General features: G+C 42.5%; 1 protein-coding gene across 3 annotated transcripts in view; it reads right to left on the bottom strand.

Moving 5' to 3' along the window:
• The window catches only part of myo5b (myosin VB), a 115931-nt gene that overhangs the window by 47383 nt on the left and 47491 nt on the right, over positions 1-21057 (bottom strand). For all 3 annotated transcript variants that reach the window (XM_069186910.1, XM_069186909.1, XM_069186911.1), the window contains 5 exons: positions 16681-16825; positions 7191-7347; positions 6203-6346; positions 2746-2827; positions 2047-2154 (listed from right to left, as the gene is read on the bottom strand). In XM_069186910.1, the coding sequence (XP_069043011.1) occupies positions 2047-2154; positions 2746-2827; positions 6203-6346; positions 7191-7347; positions 16681-16825 (636 nt within the window). The remainder of the gene's footprint in view (positions 1-2046; positions 2155-2745; positions 2828-6202; positions 6347-7190; positions 7348-16680; positions 16826-21057) is intronic.

Raw genomic sequence — 21057 nt, 5'->3', positions numbered from 1 at the left:
CAATAACTTAATACCCCAGCGGCTATATCACTCTGCAACTCACACCTGAAGATAACCAGGCGTGAGCCTGGTCAGTACCTGGATGGGAGACCTCCTGGGGAAAAAACTAAGGCTGCTGCTGGAAGAGGTGTTAGTGGGGCCAGCAGGGGGCGCTCATCCTGCTGCCTATGTGGGTCCTTATGCCACAGGACAGTGACAAGGACACTATACTGTAAAAAGATGCCATCCTTCAGATGTGATGTAAAACCATGGATATTAAAAATCCCAGGGTGTTTCTTAAAAAGAGTAGGGGTTTTACCCAGGTGTCCAAGCCAAATTTCCCTTGGCCTTTACCAATCATGGACTCCTTATAATCCTTATCTATCAACTGGCTTCATCACCCTTATCGCCTCCCCACTAATAGCTGTCGCATCATCCAGGTGGGGCTGCGCATTGGTGGTGGAGGGGCTTTTAAGCTTTTAAAATGAGATTTTGGAAAAAATTGGCCAAAACATTTTTTAAATAATTTAACCATATTTTACCAAGCACACATGCAGAGATCAGCTTAACTGCATCGCCGTTTGGGGATTCTTGCTTATATTATGCACACAAGGAGCTCACAAGCCGCATGCTTGGAATTCGCGCAGGTGTTAATTTTCGTGTTTGTGAAGTGGGTGGCTCCATGGCGAAGTGATAACACATTCTCCTCAGACACAAAGCTGTGGGCGGAGGGGCGTGGGGAGAGTGGGCAGAGCATCAGCTCGGAGGTGGGTGGGCTCCGACTGAAAACGCTGGCTGAGCTGCTTTAAACCATGAGGAGCTCTTAATGCTCCAAACGGGTCGCGGTTGGCGGCCGGCTGCGAGGGAAACCTGGGACAGTGGAGGAAAGGTCTGTTACGACCCAGCTCCGACCCGGCCATCAGCTGAAGCAAACACAATTAATGTGGAGTGCCTGGGTGAGAGGCCTGTAACAGACCTCCGCTTCTTGCTAGAACGCCACAGGGCACCTGGTTCTTTTCTTCTTTGGAAAGTAATAACTTGAGAACAGACTGCACTGTGGGAGAACAGTATGAGAAAAACACAGCAGACAATGGAAAACTAATTCTGTGAATAGCTGCAGTCTGGGCACTTATTTATCACCAGGGTGCCTCTGGTACACAGGCACTGGAACTCCTCATGGAAGAAATATTTTACCGTGGAATTCATTTAGGGATGATTTCTCTCCAGTGAAACTCTGGTGCAGTGTAATGTAATATAATAATGTTTCTTTATTAGCCCTATACAATTTCTTGCATTAGGAATTCGTCTTTTCGCATACCCCAGCTTTTCTCCATGGAGACACAGACACACAGACAGGGAGAGAAGCTTGGGGTCAGAGCGCAGGGTCAGCCATTGTACGGCGCCCCTGGAGCAGTTAGGGTTAAGGGCCTTGCTCAGGGGCCCAACGGAGTAGGATTCCTCTGCCGGCTGAAGGATTTGAACCGGCAACCTTCCAGTCACAGGTGCAGATCCTTAGCCACAGAGCCACCGCTCCGCCCGTGTGATTGATATGCTGAGGAAACTTTCAGAACTTTTTTTGTCCTTGAGAAGGTGTTTGCTGTAATTGTAATATTGTTTAACCCCAAAAAAAACAACACAGAATCCCGGGACATGTGACAAAACTACAGTACCCAAGGGTTACAGTATGAACACATATGTGAGACAACACTTATAAGCAGACAGCACCATACTGACAAAAATATCTCTGTACAGTACTGACAGATTGCGCTGCACACACCAACAAAAACACACTCTAGCTGTAGAGTTTTTAATTGACAAAAAAACATACATTCAACATTTCCATACATAATCCTATCGAGAAAGGGGAAAGCTGTAGGAAGTTTCTAACATTCTATCATCTGCCTTAATGTTTTTTCATTTACAGTATATTAATGGTGATCATTAATATAATAGTTCACCGACTACCAACAACGATTACAGGTAAACATGTCTGATTCCAGTGGTGTCTGGAGCCCCTGACTTCCTGACCACACAGAGTGACCGAGTGGTCACCCCAGGGTCACTCACCGAGCAGCGTGAAGGCTTTCCTGGTCTTCTCGAAGTCCTTGGCGTCGTTCACCCCATCAATGAAGATGTTCTCGCCCTGCGAGGTGTAGAAGAAGTCCTCTGCCGAGGCTGGAGGAAAGAGCGAGTGAGAGACTGTGTCACCCACCCGTACAGCCCAGCACAGAGGGAGGGTCAGAATTGTCAGATCTGTCCAGCCCCCTGTGTAACAACCTGTACGTCAGCCTACTTCCAGCACAAGAAACTGCAGACTGTTACCTGTTCTGTAAACAAAGTGATTTCAGTTGTCATTAGAGAATTACAAGTCCAGCACAGAAACATCTGCCCTTGTGGGGTTCAGTTCTGTTTTGTGCAAGGTTTACATTTTTTCTTTGGATCCATGGGGGCACTCTCTGGTTTGGTGTCCTGATTTACACCAATAGTCCAAAGACATACTGTCCAGGATAATTGGTGTCTCTAAATTGTTCCCTGTATGTACTTTTTATTGCAATTATATAAAAACAATGAATGGGCTAAATACTCCTCTCTTCAGAAATTTAGAATATATTTTCCTAGAGATAGATTCACATCTCGTGAGAAAGCTGCTTTGTCAAAGACAAGTCACCATCAAAACCAGGGGGTTTGTTCCAAGAGAGCAGCATCTCTCACCCTGATACAGCTGATCATTGCTCCTTCAAAAAACAGACAGACAAAGGCACTTACTCAATGAGAGATCCTTAAACTCGGGCAGGCTAGCAGAGGCGCACAGCTGATAAAATATGTGATAGTTTCTCTCATCTTCAGCCTGAAATATAATCAAACATTATTACGCTGATGACGGAGCTCAGGACCATGTGAACTGTCCAAAGTTTCCACATGAACTTAAATCTGCTACCCTAACAGCAGACTGATAAAGTTTATTATGTGTTGACTGTAATTGTTACAAAAAGATTAGCACTGATATTCAGCATGCAAGTTCATTTTAAAAACATTAGCAAAGTTGATAGCAGTGACACTTGAAGAAAACAAGAAACTCCGTTAATATAAGAACATTTGATTAGGCTTTAGATTCAGTTTTCTACTATTATCAGGCATAAACAAACAGTCAGAAATGAGCAATGAGCAACAAATACATTATTTAGAAATATAACTGTCTAAGTAGTGCGTGAATGCTAACCCTAACACAACCTGGGGTGTCAACTGAGCATTTCAGCGATCTATATCTGAAAATCTCTGGGAATTGGATATTGACATATTCCCAAAACCTAAAGGTATGAGTGGGAAACAATCAAGACCGTTGATCAAAGCTCTTGCAATGAGTTTCAATAATGCTTGGTGACAACTTTTGATACCACTAACTCAGATTCGGGATACAACTACCATGCGGTGCACCATGACACCCAGGCCCCAGAGTTTATGAAAAAAAAAATTCAGATAGGACTACAAAACCACCCGTCCTAAACCTGACTATGGCCCCAAAAACCAGCACTGAGCTTAAAATTTGCCTAAGTAGTGTGTGAATTCTAACCCTAACTATACCTAAGGTGTCAAATGAGCATTTCCGCAACCTATATCTGAGCCAATCTGGGCATCGGATTTTGACATGTTCCCCAAACCTAAAGGTATGAGTGGGAAACAATCAAGACAACTTATCAAAGCTCTTGCAATTAAATAAGATTCAATAATGCTTGATGACAACTTTTGATCCCACCGACTCACTTTCGGGATACACGCGGTACACCATGACACCCAGACCCCAGACAGCTTCTGAAAAAATAATTTTCAGATAGAACTACAAAACCACCCGTCCTAAACCTGACTTGGGCCCCCAAATCCAGTGCTGAGCTAAAAAATTGTCTAAGTAGTGTGTGAATTCTAAACCTAACCCTACCTGGGGTGTCAACTGAGCATTTCTGCGATCTATATCTGAGCTTCTCTAGGCATTGGATTTTGACATTTTCAAAAAACCTAAAGGTACTGTATGAGTGGGAAACAATCAAGACCGTTGATCAAAGCTCTTGCAATAAAACGAGATTTAATAAAGCCTGATGACAACTTTTGAAACCGCCGACTCATTTTCGGGATACAACTAACACCCGGTGCACCGCGCCACCCAGGCCCGAGAGTTTCTGAAAATAAAAATGTCAGATAGGACTACAAAACCAGCCATCCTAAACCTGACTTGGGCCCCAAAATCCAGCACTGAGCTTAAAAATTGTCTAAGTAGTGAGTGAATTCTAACCCTAACCCTACCTGGGGTGTCAACTGAGAATTTCCACGATCCATATCTGAGCCTCTCTAGGCATCTGATTTTGACATGTTCCCAAAGTTTCCAATGTGCAAAAACCCTTTCAGTTTGAAGATGATGGCCTATCCCACAACCATGTAGAACATTTCTGAAGGCTTCAGTCTTTCTCATGTTTTAAACAGTCCAGGTCTGAAAACCTTTCAACCATCCATGACATCTTCACTGAGTCAGCTCAGGACCAAAGTGACATAGTCCTGCAGGTGCTCATAATCAGACAGGGTGAGATTGAGCTAGAATCAGACAGGTTGAGCAATAGTTTGCCTAGGTGACATCAGGATAAATAACTAAAGCAGAACTGGTGTTAAAGAGAAATCAAGAGTTTGGCATTAATTTTTAAACTGAGAATGGCAATCTGGAAAACCCAGCAATAACAACCTGAAAGTGCAGGTAGCTTCTCCATTTACCTCTGTGGCACAACAATCCACTTCACCTGCACAGCCTTTTAAACCACCAAACAGGTGAGACTTTTCACTGCAGTTTGGCACCAGGGTGAAATGAGACAATCACCAGGTCCCACAAAGACACAAAACGGCCACCCCCACGAGTACACAATCAGACAATGACACGTTACAAAGCATTTTCTTCATCTTCCTTCTTTGGAACAGCTGTTACACTGCTTTTCCCTGCTCGTTAAGGTCCACTTCACAAACACTGAGTCACTGTCACTTTGTGTAAAGTGTACCGTGCATGAATGCAGACAACAAAATGATTTGTAATCACTGGAACACATTTATGGAAAAACTCACTTGACAAGTTTTTTCTCTAAACCTTTTTCAGGACACAACATTTCATTTCATATGCTCACCTAACAGTTATTTTCAAATATACATGCAACACACACTGTGCACGCACCACTGGTACAATTCATTTAACTGTGACGACTCATTGTAAACTGAGCACTGGCTTTAAATTCAGCAAACCTTTGTCATAAACAGTGGGTTCATTCTCCCATGTTTCTCCTGTCTTGGAGCTGGGACTCTGGTGCTGTTCCTAAAATCAAACGTTTTTTTAAAAGTGTCGTCCAGGCATGAAACTCACTCTATGACAGTAACCTGACCCGAAGGTCCAGGGAAAAACAAAAGCACAGAACTGGAATTCTGCGCTACTGCAGGAGACAAAGTGAGCCCCTTCCAAGATCTGAAAAGCTATTTGATCCTTTGGAATGAAAAAGAATCTTATTTTAAAAAGTGGAATTCATTTTGTGGTGTAAATTGATCTATTTTGGCAGCTATTACAAACACTCATTTTAGAATGACTCTACATGATCTGTCTGACAGGAAATGAATGCTGATGTATATAGAGACAGACAGGTAGGCAGGGCTGCTTTGATGGGAGAACAATGCCAGACCAGTTTATATGAGGCATCAGTAAGGCAGCTCATAAAAAGCTTTTCTTAGGAGTGAAGAGTCATGAAAATCAAAAGTGACTCAGGAATCTAGAAACAAGAAAATGCAATAGATGATACTGATTTTCACGGGCCAGTGCAGACTAGCTCTGTGTGTCACTTCTCTCAGGCTGACAAGACAGAAAACTGGGAACAAAGGGCACAAAAAGTACAGGTGTGGTCGCATTTTCTTTTCAGAGCAGTGATGGATAATTTCTTTCAGCTGCCAGTGGAGAGGGCTGTCAAAGGTAAGAAGACTGGCTGGGACTGCACTGAGCTGGGTGGTGTTCTGTTTCAAAATGTACTGTAAGTTTGTCCTGCAAGAGCAGATCAGGGAGAAAGGGGGCTTGAAACTCACAAAGGACAAGGCGAGGGGTCCATGTCATCAAATCAATGTCCAAAAGCTGTAATTGCTGCAATTGTCAACATATTACTCAGGGGCCTGGTCATAAACCCTTTTCTTAATCTACATAAGTCATAACACGAACCTGAAAGACCACTCTCGACTTCTCCAGTAGGTAAGTCCTCATGTTGGCTCCGATGATGTAATATCGCTTGTCAAAGCCGATCTGAATGTATTTTCCGAAACGGCTGCTGTTGTCGTTTCGGGTGGTTTTGGCATTTCCAATGGCCTTGGGGAGGGAAAAAAGGGGGGGTTTAAAACATTTGGCAAACACTAGTGATTAAGAATGCTGCATGAAACAGCTGTTACCAGATGGCCTTACACCCTGAAAGCCAGGGAGTCACAGGCCTCCTGCAGTGCCAAGTGTGGGCTGAGTGTGTGATGCAGAGGTATGTGTAAGGCCATGCTTTTGCTGGCAAGGAAAAAATGAAAGGGGAGTAAAAATGTAGGAATGGATATTTATTTGTTTCATGTTCATTTTCTCCACTTTATCAATCAAAAAAGATGTCAAGTAATACTGCATAATAATGCAAAGGTTGCCAAGGTTTAAGTCTACACACAAAGGAAGCATTTTTTCCCCCACAAACTCATTTAGCTAATTCCTGTTTTCTTTTTCTTGAAAGGGATATTAATGTGTTAAAGAATAAGGAAATTATCGTTTGGTTCTGCCAAGTTTGTGTGAGTATTGAAACTTTTTGTTTCTATGCACACTGTCCCATCACAATCAAGGACAAGTCTTTGGGGAACCATGCAGTGTATTATTAGAAAAAAATGGCCACTGGTATTGACATTTTAGAGAGCTTTTTGAGTGTTAGATAATTTATTACCTTCCAGGTGCTAATGCATTGACCACCCATAATGTTGTGAACGTTTTCTCCAAGTTCAGCACATCAGAAAGGTTACAAACGAGAGGAGGCCATTTGGCTTATCTAGCCTGTGGGGTAGTTAGTAGATAATGTATTCAAGTATCTATTCCAGCCGTGTTTTGAAAGAAGCCAGGGCATCATCTTCAATCACATGGCTGGGGCAGCTTGTTCCAGACTACCACAGGTTCTGCACTACAGAGTCCTTACCTCCATGATTGGGCTGGAGGCAAGCACCTTCTCTTCCACATTGGTGTCGCTGGCTGACCCGCCCACAGTGGCAAAGTATCGCATGGCGTACTTGGCAGACACGGTCTTCCCTGCCCCTGACTCTCCACTCACAATGATGGACTGGTTCTTCTCATCTCTGAAACAACAGGGAGAGGTATCCATGCAGTTAGAGGATAACAGTCAAGGCAAGACCATGCACAAGACTGTCACAGTACTTCGGAGCACCTTCCTTTATACAAGTGTTGGATCCATCCACAGGAACCCAGAGCTCAAGGCAATAGGACACAACGCTCCTCTGCACATGATCGTGCAAGAGGATTGTGCCAGCAGACAGGAACAGCATGTGAAAGAGACATTAAAGCTGGCATGGGGCAATACCAGTCCTGCATGTACTGTCGCACCAGTATTTCCTCAATCCTGGATAGAGATATATCCATATCCTGTTTTCTGGATATGTTTTGATACATTATTTCTAAAGGGTCCAGAAAATATTTAAAGCAGTCAAGACACAACAAATTTAAAATGGGAGGTAACAGAATAAAGAGTATTTATGAAACCAGAAAAGGCTTTTGCTTTATCCAAAAAAAAGAAACGCGCTAAATTAAATTACTCATAACGAAGGTATAAACACGCTTACATTTCATGAGACGAAGCAAGGGCACCGATTTCAAACTGCAAATACAGGCCATTAAAGAGCTTTTCCCCCTCTTCAAAGTACAAGAATTCTGCTCTATGAGTGCATTAGTTTTACATGCATGAGTGATTAGCGTTTTTAGCCATTATCAGAGAAAGGTCAGAGAAATTACACAACATGTTTATAACGGTCTCATCACCTGCAGAAACATGTGCAAACTACTGACTCCATGCCTATGTTCAAGTGTGCTGCTGAGAGCTGAACTAGCACAGGACACGATGTGCATTACAGCAAAGATCACTGCATTACATGCATACAAATGTATCACAAGAAAAAAGTGTCTGATAGAATGTGAAAGATATACAGAAATGAGTGCTTTCAAATGCTAAAGATTTGACCAATGCATTAAGTTAGTATCCAGCTTTCCTTGCTTTACTTACTTTAAAGTTACTTTACTAAATAATAGTAGTTAACTTACTATTATCTTTGCATTCTATTAATTCCTTTTAAGAACAGTTTGACACCCGTTCAATATGTCTCTGCATCGCAAGTTCAACTGTTGATGTCTTTGAAACAACTTGTAGAAGGTTTTAGATCTTTTAGGATAAATAGTACTACATAATGAACTAATGAAAACATTACATTCATACAATTCTACCTTGTAATTATACAGGTTCTAGGCATGGTCAACATTGAGCCTGTTTTATTCTTTAGATTCAGATTAGGAGATGATCAGATATAGTCTTGCCTGCAATTGTGCAGCAGTTAACTTTCTGCAAAAAACAAACTTGCCAAAGAGTGAGATGCTAAACTTCCCTCATTCTCAAAATTATTAAATGAATCCAGAAAACAAGTGCAAATTAAATGTCTCAAGAGGTAATCGCTAGATGAAATATGCATGAAGACATATGGCGTTTCAAAAACATTTTCAAATTCCTAGATACCTGGGAGAAGACTCTTAAAGGAACCGACTCATGTAATTCACATGCTCCTGTCTCTTCGGAGAAGGCCATGTCTGTCACTCAGCCTTGCCCTCAACTCCCCACTCACACTTCCCCTTCTCACTAATGGAATTCTGCAGCTACAGGAGGAGAGGCGAGACAGTCAGCCTCGTCACAGCAAGGGCCAGGAGACAGGACAGGAGCAAAAAATTAACAAGAGAGGCGTTCTAGAACATTCCATCTCAGAACACTTAATTAACCAAAATCTCCCCAAAATACTAACAGTGTAAAATATAAAATTCAAGTCAAGGAAAATTCCATAAAAAATATACAACATTTTGGGTAAACCTTGCTGTTTACCTCGGTATTTAGAATACTGTGTTAACTGCGGGAACCCATGCTACAACAAAGAAGAATGCTGTTCTGGAATCATCAAAAAAAGGATAACATCCTTGGCCTTAAAGGGATATGCCTATACTGTACAGAACACTGATCCATCAAGAAGGTTTCACAATTTTAGCCACCAAAAGTCATTGTTTTTCTGCATTAAATTTATGAAAAGTCGGGAAGTGGAGACTCAACAGGTTTGTTTCTTAATCTAAGAAGGACCCGCAATCAGCACAGACACAGGACAGAGCCCCGCATGCAGAGACATCAACGCCTTGCTCAGCTGTATCCAGGAAGAGGAGCTGCTCTTCCAGAAGAAAGATCACTCAGGATGGGTACCGGAGTGATATGAAAGTAATCAAGTGTTGGCATCATCTCACAAGCTGTAATAATACTTCCAAGGCAAACCTTGGCTAGACAGATGATGCTTCTAAAAACAAACCCCCCTTGAGATGCCAGAACAGGTTTGAGGAGGATAAGATCTCTGGCAGCAGGCACCTTCATATATTAAACATGGGCCAGTCAGGCAAGGGAATGGCACATGTATTAAAGAGTTTATAAGAGAAACATTTCTGTCCATGTAATACTTCTCACTGTTGTGAGCATCTGCTGTGACAATCCCTTCATTCCCGAGTCTCCTCAGATTATCTATAGGGAGCAAAACCTACATTAGTCTTGTTTTTTCTACAGCAATGAATAGGGAGAATTTCGGAAGCGAATGGAGTCAAAGCATTTGACTAATTCAGCCGTTGCAGGTTCTCTTGTTATGCGAGGCAAGGAGTATACTGTACCTCTACGTCTGAGGTCTTTGTCGCAATGGAGAAAAAAGTACATGGGACTGGAGTACCATCACACTGAACCCTTCCGACTGGTCAGGAAGAGCTGTGCAGGAGGCCGTGCAGGCCTGTGTGTCCTGCGAACATGCCGGACAGCAGCAACAACAGGGGACTCGGACCGGGCCACAGCTCCTTCCCGGAAAAGGCTTTTCCCCACTTCTGGTTTTTTTATGCCCCCACGTTTTGTGGAAAGCAAAGCTTCATCACAGGTTCGCAAGTGATGAAGTGGAAACAGTTTCCAGCAGATGTGAAGTGACATGGTTATTACCGACTTCATAACTACATGTTGAGCATGTACTGTAGGAGCCAGAACACGGGATTTCTGACTTTTCCTAAACTGTCCCCGGGACAGCTGAGAGAGCAACACTCTGCTTTTTCTCCCTCTCCCTTTTTATTGGTGTGCAAACATCACCTCTTTTATTGCCCTTTAATATGAAGATGATGTCCACTGGCTCTCTGTGAGACTGACCAGGAAGGAATTTGCTTAAACCCTTCTTTAACAACAGTGCAAGTGGAAACAGCTCTATAAAACTATTATGATGATTCTCTCAGTCAATATCAAATGTGGCCATCCACATTACAGCACACGCCAGCCTGGCTTACACTGAAAGGCTGATTTCATTCTCCCGCGAACAAAACTTGCCTTTTTCCGCATCCGTGAACTGTGGTAATTTGGGGGCTGAGCTGCAGGGGTCATGGTTTTTGAGTAACCCGTCTGGAAATACATTTGGCCACAATGCAAGGGACATTATTCGATGATCTTCTAGGCCTAAGACAGGGGAGGTCTAAGACGCTCCTGCAGGGAGGACTTGTGTCCAGCATCTTGGCAGCATCACCTGTGCCTGAAAGGATGCCTGCTGGACTGTTTCAATAGCCGCGTCTGCCTCGTGTTCAGCGTTGTAGCCCTATCATCTGGTTCTCAGCACGAAGGAATTAATCGAGCTGTTACTCCAGAGATGTGACGCTCGTCTGTCTTCAGTCCCCTAGAGCCTGAGGTCATTCCCCTTCTGATCTGAGAGACTGCAAGGACATCTGCTGTCCTGCCAGCTAAGAAAAAGCTGATGTGACATGTCATCTGTTGCTCCTGTTTCGTTCTCCAGCATGTGCCTCTGCAGCCTGATTATCCAGTTCCTACAGTATCTGGACTGAATAAGCCAGAAAAAATATAAACCCAATGGAGTAAAAAAGAATCTGTTTCCCCTTAGCCCTTGTATAAAGTGCACCAACCAATTAATTCAAGTGCATTACAGTATGTACAGAGAAAGAACAAATGTAGCAAATATTTTATTAAAACTAGTTACTAGATTGTACTATTCTGAAAACTGAAACTTCTAGAACTGGGTCTGACAGACATACAGAAGAAGTCGGTAAAAAGAGGACAAGAGGACCTGCTTTAAATATAAATCAGCCTTTAAGTTAAAATCTTTTATCACCATCCAGTATTGTGGTTTTTAAAAAGTCTGACAAAATGTTTCATTGTAAGCTTGTTGTAAGGTTCAAACCTGGGCTGTGGAGACTGAAGATTAAGCACAGACCTCTACGGCAAGCTCAGAGTACAATGCAGGAACACTGCATGTAAGAGAGAAGGTGAGCAGCCATTAGGAGGACTATTTAGTTTCAGGAATTTTTCTATCACACCCTTTACGATCACAGTAATGTGAAAGGCAGACTAGGAGGACATAGGTTTCAAGATCATTGTAATAATTGCTTGAAGAGCCTGAGTTATTGCCCGAGCTACACAGCAGTGCCCAGAATATGACAAACAGACCAGCATAAATGCTTGAAAGGGCGGAGGAATGGCAAGGAACCTTATGGGACTCCGGGGACATCACTTTCTATTCTGGATAAAGGGATCAGATGAGGATGCTAGAGACCAGCAGCCACATATCATACACAACACTCACATCCATTTAATGAGAAATCTGAGCTGTCTCGGTTTATCTGGCAGTGTTTCCTTGTCCTGCTCCTCTCAGTCACCATCTCCCTCGGTCCTCAATCTGACACCTGCTGCAGGTGTGGCTTCAGGGCAGCACGCCGGCCTCGCCCACCACACAGGCACACAGCTGCTTTTCTGCATCAGACACAGAGTAAAAATGCCACAACACTGCACAAACAACAAACCCTTCGGGGCATTTCCCTCGAGACTCGAAAGAGCCAGCCGGGGATCAACTCTAGATGAGTGATTCCCAGTCCTGATCCTGGGACCCACACACCTGCGGATTTTCATTCCATCCCAACTGTATCAGATTACTGAAGCCTCAGCTGATCTGAAAAGTTGCTTCAATAACGTATTTGCATTTTATTTCTAGTCACAAGTTTGGGATTTTAATTCACTTATAAAATACAACAGTTAAAGCTTCAACATGTTTAAGAACTGGAAAGAAAGATATTATTAAACCCTTCATATTGTTAAGTCAACGGAAGGTTTGATTGCGGAACTGAGGGCTTCACTGTAACAAAATCCAACCGGTGTGTGGCTCACCAGGACCCTGATTGGGAACTAGTGTCTTAGATCAACCAGGACAGACCTGTGACGTTCCTGGAGAGCTGAGAAATACCTGGGGACTTGGGACTAACTTGACAAGCAGTATGTGAGGGGACAGAACAAAACAAACTCTGTCAAACCTGTGGTTCAGCGTACAGTTTCCGCGAGATGAAGAATTGTCTCTCACTGCTTAGGGACATGTAGGTACAATGATAGAATGCAATTAAATTCTGAAACTAATCCTCACATTCTTTATCTGTCCTCACCTGGATTAAGCCAAAATTGGACCTGATCCTGGATATGGATTTCCAGGGTCTCTGAATCAATATTCACTTCCCTTTCTTCATCTTTCAGGAGTAATCTCTGAATAAGCCTGGAGGCGGCCGGCACAGTGCCAGCCCGTACCCAGGCGTGATTTCAAATGCATGCAGTCACAGAAACGGCACCCACTGAGAGTGACACAGCTTCTGCTGGAAAGCATTCCTGGCTCAAACCGAAAGATACAGAGGCATCTGATATTAAATCAAAGCACACACACAGATTACTGACCAGATTCATCACAAATATTGAAGTAAGCACTTGAGCTTTTAGTTTAACTAAACTCAATTCTCTACAGTACAACCTTTTAAGGGCTGCTTAAGTGGTTCTATCAAATCTTGGAAATAATAGTTCTTCTGCAAATCTGTAGACTATAAAGCAAACCAAAGACTCGGAGGAACAGTGAGGCTATGCTAACCTGGTCTAGTCCTAAACAGAAAAATGCAGGGCAGCCAATCAGAATGTAGAAGAATGTTGTGTCTACTGACACTTCTGACAGTTTCACAGGTGATTTTCTTTTTCCCCAAGAAAACGTGGATGATGGAGATCAGTACTGTCATTTTAATCTGCCTCGTACACTCTTTCATTGCGATGGGGCATGGTGTAACCATCTGCAACCTTTTTTAATCCAATCGAAATTAGATGTAGGTGCAACACACTTTCCAAATGTCATAAATGGCATTTCTTAGTCCCTGATTTTTTTTTAGAGATACAATACAATACACAGAGAATACACCTTTTTTCATAACTATGTATCCTTGTACAGGCAGGGCTGTACTTTAGCTGTGAATGATTAAGAAACCTTTTACGTTTAAATATAAAAAATGATACTTTTATTTTCTCTTCTTCTTATTAATGTTATTAATATCATAATCATCATTACTTACACCTGAGTCAGGCTAGTGGTTCTGAAAATGAAACTGCTCTCTTTGTAAAATCAGGGCTTCCTACTGTCAAGGACTGATTAATTGTCAAGAGAAATCACTGAATAACATCACATCCCTTGACACAGACCTGAACAATCCTTCAGTTTAACTGCTTTAATTTAATTGTGACACGCTTCTCTTCACAGAGATTGCAAAGTGACAGGATTCGTGTATATACATCTATTCAAAAGTCATATTATACATCTAGTCAAAGCCTTGAAAAGAATGTTACTAAACTTGTTGTACAAACTTAAAAGGGTGTGTAGCTGTGTGCCAGACAAGAGAGCCAAGAGCATGAAAGTATTACCTTCTGCCTGGGTTGCATGTGCAAACTCCGCAAGCACCAAATGGCTTCATTTGGAAAGGCCAGTGTTTTAAAAGTTCAGTGGACAGGTGCTCAAATTCAATAAATTTTAGCATGCTATCTGTTTAACTCTGTTTTTCGTGTTACTATTTAAAAACACCAGAGGGGTTATTGCACCACACTGTAATACACCTGGCACAACCATTCCTTCAACTAAAGTGCTAACTAATTTCAGGGGCTGCTTCTATACATACAAAGAAATGTAACCCAAACCAGAAAATGTTCCACTTAAAAAGAAATTTTACTCTGCTTTCTGTTCCAGATCAAAACTGTCCCAGCTCAAGACACAGTTAATAAAGATATTATTTTTTATACCCCCAGCTCATGAGTGTGTGACAGCTAATTAGAATTGTTATTCTTTGCTACCATCTTTATTTTAAAAGAAACTGAATACAAATAACTGAAAATACAGCATTATAAAGTTGATCTTAAAAAATAAATGTTTATGTTAGGCACTCACATCATCATCTTAAACCAGTCGCTGAGATTAGTTATGAATTGCTGTGAAATTTTGCCTCACGGTTTCTTTTAGACCTGCTCCACAGCACTTCCTCACCTCCATGATCTAAGCCCTAAGCCTGCTAAAGATCAGAGGTTTCCACAGAACGGTCTTCCTTTCTTGATAAAGAAGCACTGTGCATCCTTTGGGCTCTCAAAAGCCTTAGTAAAAGAATTCACAGTCCTTTTTTATCAGCTAAATAACTCCAAATTGCTCCTTTTCCAAACAATCTCTCAATTCACTATCACAACTATACCCCTTGTTGGCTAAAAACTTTATTATTTTCACCTGCCTGAAAATGCAACATTTTCATTCATTATCTTGCCAGACGTAATCTGTTATAATTTTAAAAATGCTTTGCCAATACAACCCTGATGCTACACACTACACTGTAAAGAAACTTCGAATTATTGCCTTTTTAAAGCAAGAGGTGGCTTTAAAAACGGCTCACTGGAGTAGTGCAGCATTGCTATTCGCCGGAAAAGCAAATGATTTAAGGGTTTCGAATAAAATTAAAGTGCTGTTCACAACCTATTAACCTCTCCCACATGAGAAAGTATCATTGTAACAACTGCACTATAAACACACCCGTCTCGGTGGCACAGAGCACTAAAACTGAGTAGACAGGAAATAATTCATAAATATGGTTCTCGGCACAGAGCACCTACTGTAACTATGTTCAACACCGGGAGCCCACTGTTTCTGTTACAATAATGACAGAAACGACTTCAGCATTTTAAACAAGTTAGAGATTCAAATCAGTTCCCGCTATAAGGATTTTTTTAAGTACATGATAATGCGGCACACTTCTGTGCAATGCTGTTGAAAGGATGCATATCCTTTAAATATAATTCTTAAGTTTTTTAAATAATCAGCAAATATGATCAAAATCAGTTGAAAATCTTGTTGTGAAGACTAATAGTAAGTAGCTGCTCGAGTATAGCTGCTGCCAAAAAGCTGGATGAAAGCCAGTGTTACAAGATTTATGACACTACATACTGGATACAGGGTGCCAAAAGATACAGCTCATAGTGGCTGTCAAAGCCTTGCCTAAAAATCTCTCTACTATAATAGCTAATGAAATCCAGCCCTGAATCTTAGTGCATTGTTATCTCTTTCCAATCCAAATGCTATACAACATTAAGGCTCCTGGGATTTCATGGTGAGAAGAGGCAACCCAGATGATTCTGTTCCAGACTGTGATCACAATAATCCAGTATATCTTTCAATCACGGTCATGAACTACAGATCAGACACGAAAAACAGAGAGAACACACAAACCCCATGCAGATAATACCCCAGGTCTGGAATAGACCCCGCTCCCACTGCCCCAGCGCTGAGAATCAGCAATGCTAACCACTGTGCTACCATGCCGCCCTATGAAATACAAATAAATATATAGAAAATTCTGCAAAAAAGACAGGAACCCAGAGCAAGCTTTCACCGTTCACAAGGCAGATCTGCAGGGGATAGCGCTGGTGTCCGTTCTCTGACTCTGGTAAAAGTGAGTTAATTTTCGAATGCCCTCGCTGAAGGTAGGGGGGCCTTTAGTCAACCAGGGCTCTGTCAGTGACACATTGCCACAGTGGCGTCCTCAGTGCTTGCACTTTCCCAGAGCTCTCAGTGACAGACACACCTCTCCTCCAATCAGCCTGAACCTCCGGTACGGGGCTGCTCCTCCTGTGGCGTGTGTTAAAAAGTGATTGGCTGGAACGAGGGTGGGTGGGATTTTTACACTTCCTTATTGTTACACCCCTACTCTTTTCGAGAAATGCCCTGGGGTTTTTAATGACCACAGGGAGTCAGGACCTCGGTTTTATGTCTCATCCGAAGGACGGCGCCTGTTTACAGTATAGTGTCCAATCACCTGCGTCAGGCTACAGGGATCACAGCTGAGAGCTGAGATGTCATGACCAGACAGGTAGCTAGACTGGCTTGGGTGGTGGGTGGAAATGGTCATCCTAAACTTAACAAAAAAGCGAGTTACTTTTGTCCCACGGCCTTCTTGCGGCTGAGGCCATCCTTTTGCTAATGAGCTCCAGGCGTAAGGAACTGGACCCAGGAGAAGCCCCTGCTTACCTGGCCATCTGCTTGTAAGCCTCTTCTGCCACCGCGAAGATGTGGGGGTCCATGTCACCCATGTTCTGGCCGCTGTAGGCGTAGATCACATCGTCTCCATAGATGGGCATCTGCTCATAAGGGTTTATGGCAACAAGAACAATCCCTGAGAACAAGAAACAAAGATCACAGATGTAACCAGGTAATGCCAAGCTTTGGATCACGTATCCTCAATGGAATTAACTGCTCCCATGGGATGTTACGCTGTGCTGGATTTTGTGAATAGATCAATCCTCTCTAATCACCAAGTACCATTATCAATAGGAACTCAGGATCCTTATTAAGGAATTTTATCCATAAATTATTCCATCGGTTGTCTTATTAAATCCTCCAACCATGACAGAACTATTTAATCAAAACCGAAGCAAAGCAACAAGCAACCACCTGTCAATCATCCTATTAGAGTAATTAATGAGCTGGCCACCCCTCTGCTACAAACTGCAGATTAATTAACAAAATGGTTTCAGACTGCAAATCATTCAGGTAATATCCATTCTCCCATAAATGTCACAGAGCTCGATCAGCAACACAATCTTTACTGGGCCTACTGTAGGTAGCCATTAAGGTAATATGAGAGCCTCTACATATACATTATAGGTTTCCAAAATTACAGTACATAACAGCAAAATCTTAGAAATAATGTTTCCGTTCAGCAGAGCAGAGCGAGTACTGTCATGGTTTTTCAGATGTGAACTTTAAAGCCAAAGAACAAATGAAGTGCACTGCTGGTGAGTAGAGTTCATTACAGGAGCTTTCCATCTCATAAACCTGGTGTGCTGCATCTAAAATCCAATCTTGCTTGCCTGAGACCGAGCTGAGAAATTTGAAGTGCAAATCAGAGAAGTGGCTTTTGAAGGTCAATTCCTGTAAGGCCTTGTTTTCATTCTTCAAGCGCTCCTTGCAACAGATGTTCCATCGCCCATGCTTGTTAAGCATATTCGAATAGTTTATTAAGTACAGAGGCTCTTCAAACGACACATTCCACCGTTTTACAATATTAATCAATGTTCCTGTTGCTTTTTAAAATGCATTCTGAAATGGTATGGAACAAAAGACAAAAATACAAAGCCCAAACAGTTTGAAAAAACGCATGTTATGCATGAGAAATATCAGATGTGTAGAAGTAGGGTATGTTTTAGGATTTAAAGACACCTGAGGGATTTTCCTTTGCCCTGCGGTAGTACAGCACAGCCCTTAGACTAGATCAGAGACCAGCATCCTCAGAGACTGAAAATGTAAACACTAGATGTGAAAGTGTACTAATTCATTGAGGTAAAATGAAGGTATGTTTTTTTTTTAGACTTGTAAAAAGACAGAAGAAGGTGTTATAATTAGCTGAACTTTGAAATTAAACCATCTACACTCAAAACATGGGGATGTGTTGCTATGGAGATGGCTAAACCACCCCCGAAGTTGAAAAACAAACAAAGAGAGGGAATGCACGACTATTTTTAACACACTTCTAACACTGAAAAGATAAAGAAACAGCTTCTCTTAAACTATCCTTGTGCCACAAAAACACAAGATATAACAAATCAGGCAGAGGAGAAGTGCACAGGAGGAAGGCACAGTGGAGCAGTGGATAGCATTGCTGCTTCGCAGTGCTGGGGCCCTGGGTTCAGTCTGGACCTCGGGTACTATCTGCCTGGCTTTCGTATGTTCTCCCCATGTTGGTGTGGGTTTCCTCCAGGTGATCCAGCTTCTGCTCACATTCTAAAGACATCCTGGTAGGTTAACTGGCTTCTGGGCAAACTGATATTTCCTGAGGTACCCTGCGCTAAGCCAGCCGAAATCCAAATGACGTCGTCCACAGCAGGCAGCTCCCAATAGCCAGACAGACAAAGCAAGATTAACCCAGTTTTGGAGAGATTATATTATTTCATAGCACAGGCTAAAACACTGTTCTGTCTTCATTTCAAGTTTAATCCCATAAGATGCATTCCTATTCATAACTGAGTTGGTCAGTGTAGGGAGGAAGGGAGTGGGTACCTTCTTTTATTGTGAATATACTCACAAAATAAAATACAGTTTCACAAATTCTTCATCTTCATGATGGTGTTTATGGTGATCTGCAGATGCATTAGGAAACAGGTGGGAGAACTCTTGTGTTCTGGATTTGGTTCCAGAGTGGGGAGCCCTCTCTATGTCTGAGTGGGCTTTCTCCTGGGGCTCTGGGGTTCGTCCACATCACAGAGACATGGTGGGTAGGCTGAACGGGCTGTCCCCGTCGTCCTGGTGTGTTACATCCTGACATTCCCACTGGGAAGTAGCACTGTCCTGTGGTTCTGGGGTAAGCCCTGTGTGGCCTCTGCCCTTGCCAGGAACAAGAAGGTTTCTGATAATAGATGGAAATTAATTCTGAAATCTACGTAAAGAACATAAACATTGAAATTCCAAGTTCATATAGTGCTTAAAATCATTTCAGGAAATCACAAATCTCACAAAACCCAAAGAATTCAAATTATATTTTGTGTCATCAGAAATCTATCACGCTCATTTTTCCTGTGATGAGATGTCCATGAGCAAAGTGCCAAACCTACCTGTGTAGCGTTACATGTTAGCATGTCTCATCTATGCCTACAAATCTCAAACTTGGGCATCTTTGGAAACTAAAATACTTCAGCACATACTGTAGGCGCTGGGGCACAATTGCTGTACAGATGCAAGCTTGGGCTGGCCTGAAACATCTGTACAGTATTTCATTGTGCAACACACTGCAGTGTTTGCAGCTCCAGTCCCTACTGGGGCTGACGGTCCTGGGCCGGCCAGAGAGCCTTGGCCTCCATGTTCCTTCTGCATCTGGGTCAGCACTCACGTTCCAACCTGAGAAGGAATCTGCCTCTACTTTAAAGTGTTTCCTGCTGCTGCCTCACGTCCTTTCCTCTGTACCTCCGAACCTCACCACAGTGATAAACTGTCTCTTACAAAGGAATCAGGCCTATGTTTTTATCCCTGGCTCCTGTTCCAGCATCTGGTTTTGGCTACGGTCATCATTCTCCATTTATGACCAACTCTGCATTTACAGCTGTACAGTAGCTCACAGCTCTCTTGCTCATACAGCAAACTCTGTACTGGCTGCCCATCTCTGCCCACATCAAATACAAGTGTCTTGCCCATGCCTCCTACTCATATTCTCCCATCATCCTCTCTGCTCATCTCCAACTGACCTTTTTATTGTTCCTTTTCCTCAGTGCATCCTGTATAGTTTGTTCTCCTCTCTCCGGCCCTTTGGTGGCACCACCTAGCCACAGACATCAGAACTGCACCTTCCCACATGCAGTGCCCATGGGAACAGCACCTCTCCAGAATGCCTTGAATCAAGGCTTCAGTCACAGGGAACAATTCCTGGCAAACTATCTCACATTGTATTTTTTATTCACTGGATAATATACTGAACGTGATTTATGGTGGATCCCCTTATTTGTTTGACAGCCACACTTTACATTCCAGTTTACAGCACTTTTACAGTTGATGTTTATAACGACATTACTTTTTATATAATGTAACTTTATCATTAATATTTACTGTTACTAAATAAATAATTTGGATAAAATCTGCATGGCTTGAGCTTGAGCAGTCCCTCTGGGGCAGAAATGAGTTGCCTTTAAGGTCACACACTGAGTGACTCTGACTTATCAAAACACTCAGTGAATAGAACACAGAAGTTGGATTTTCTTTGATGAAATCTTGACCCATTTCAGTCTTTCCAATGTACCGAACCTACTGTACATCATGGTGTGCCAGTGTCAACACGCCTGAATATCCCCTGGAGGTTAAGGCTTTCTGACAGCTCTATAAGACAGGCACAAATACCTCCTGACAGCCTCTGCTAGTGTAAAACCACAGAAAGATGTTTCTTTTTCAGGATTCTTTTTTGGCTTTGCTGAATTTCACCGATGGGTGAAGGCTTAATAGTTCACGGAGCTCCAAATCTTACGTGTTTTCATTTCAACATACTGTATGTGATACAACTTTTAATAATAAGAATTAAGATATCAAGATGGATCACATAGATGGGTTTTCTAAGAATATACAGAAAACCTCTGGACGTCAAAATGATGAGGTCACCTGGAACACCTTGCAGATCTGTAAAATACACTGGCACAGTTGTACAGTGCCATGACAGAACAGACTGCACAAACATGCACGTCTGTAATCTTGTTCATCTGCTTGCTGCCCAGCGTAGCCTAACTACACAGCTGTCCTCAGGAGTACATGTGTATTTGACCCATCGCCAAGCAGTGCTTTACAACAAATTGCGCTCTCAGATCTCTGAGATGTTTAAGGTCAATTAGCACATGAGCAGGCAGACTGCAGTCAACAGTCCCAGTTTACAGG

The sequence above is a fragment of the Lepisosteus oculatus genome, chromosome 3, assembly GCF_040954835.1.
Source record: "Lepisosteus oculatus isolate fLepOcu1 chromosome 3, fLepOcu1.hap2, whole genome shotgun sequence".
Taxonomy (NCBI): Eukaryota; Metazoa; Chordata; class Actinopteri; order Semionotiformes; family Lepisosteidae; genus Lepisosteus; species Lepisosteus oculatus.
This window is presented reverse-complemented; position numbering and strand designations above follow the sequence as displayed.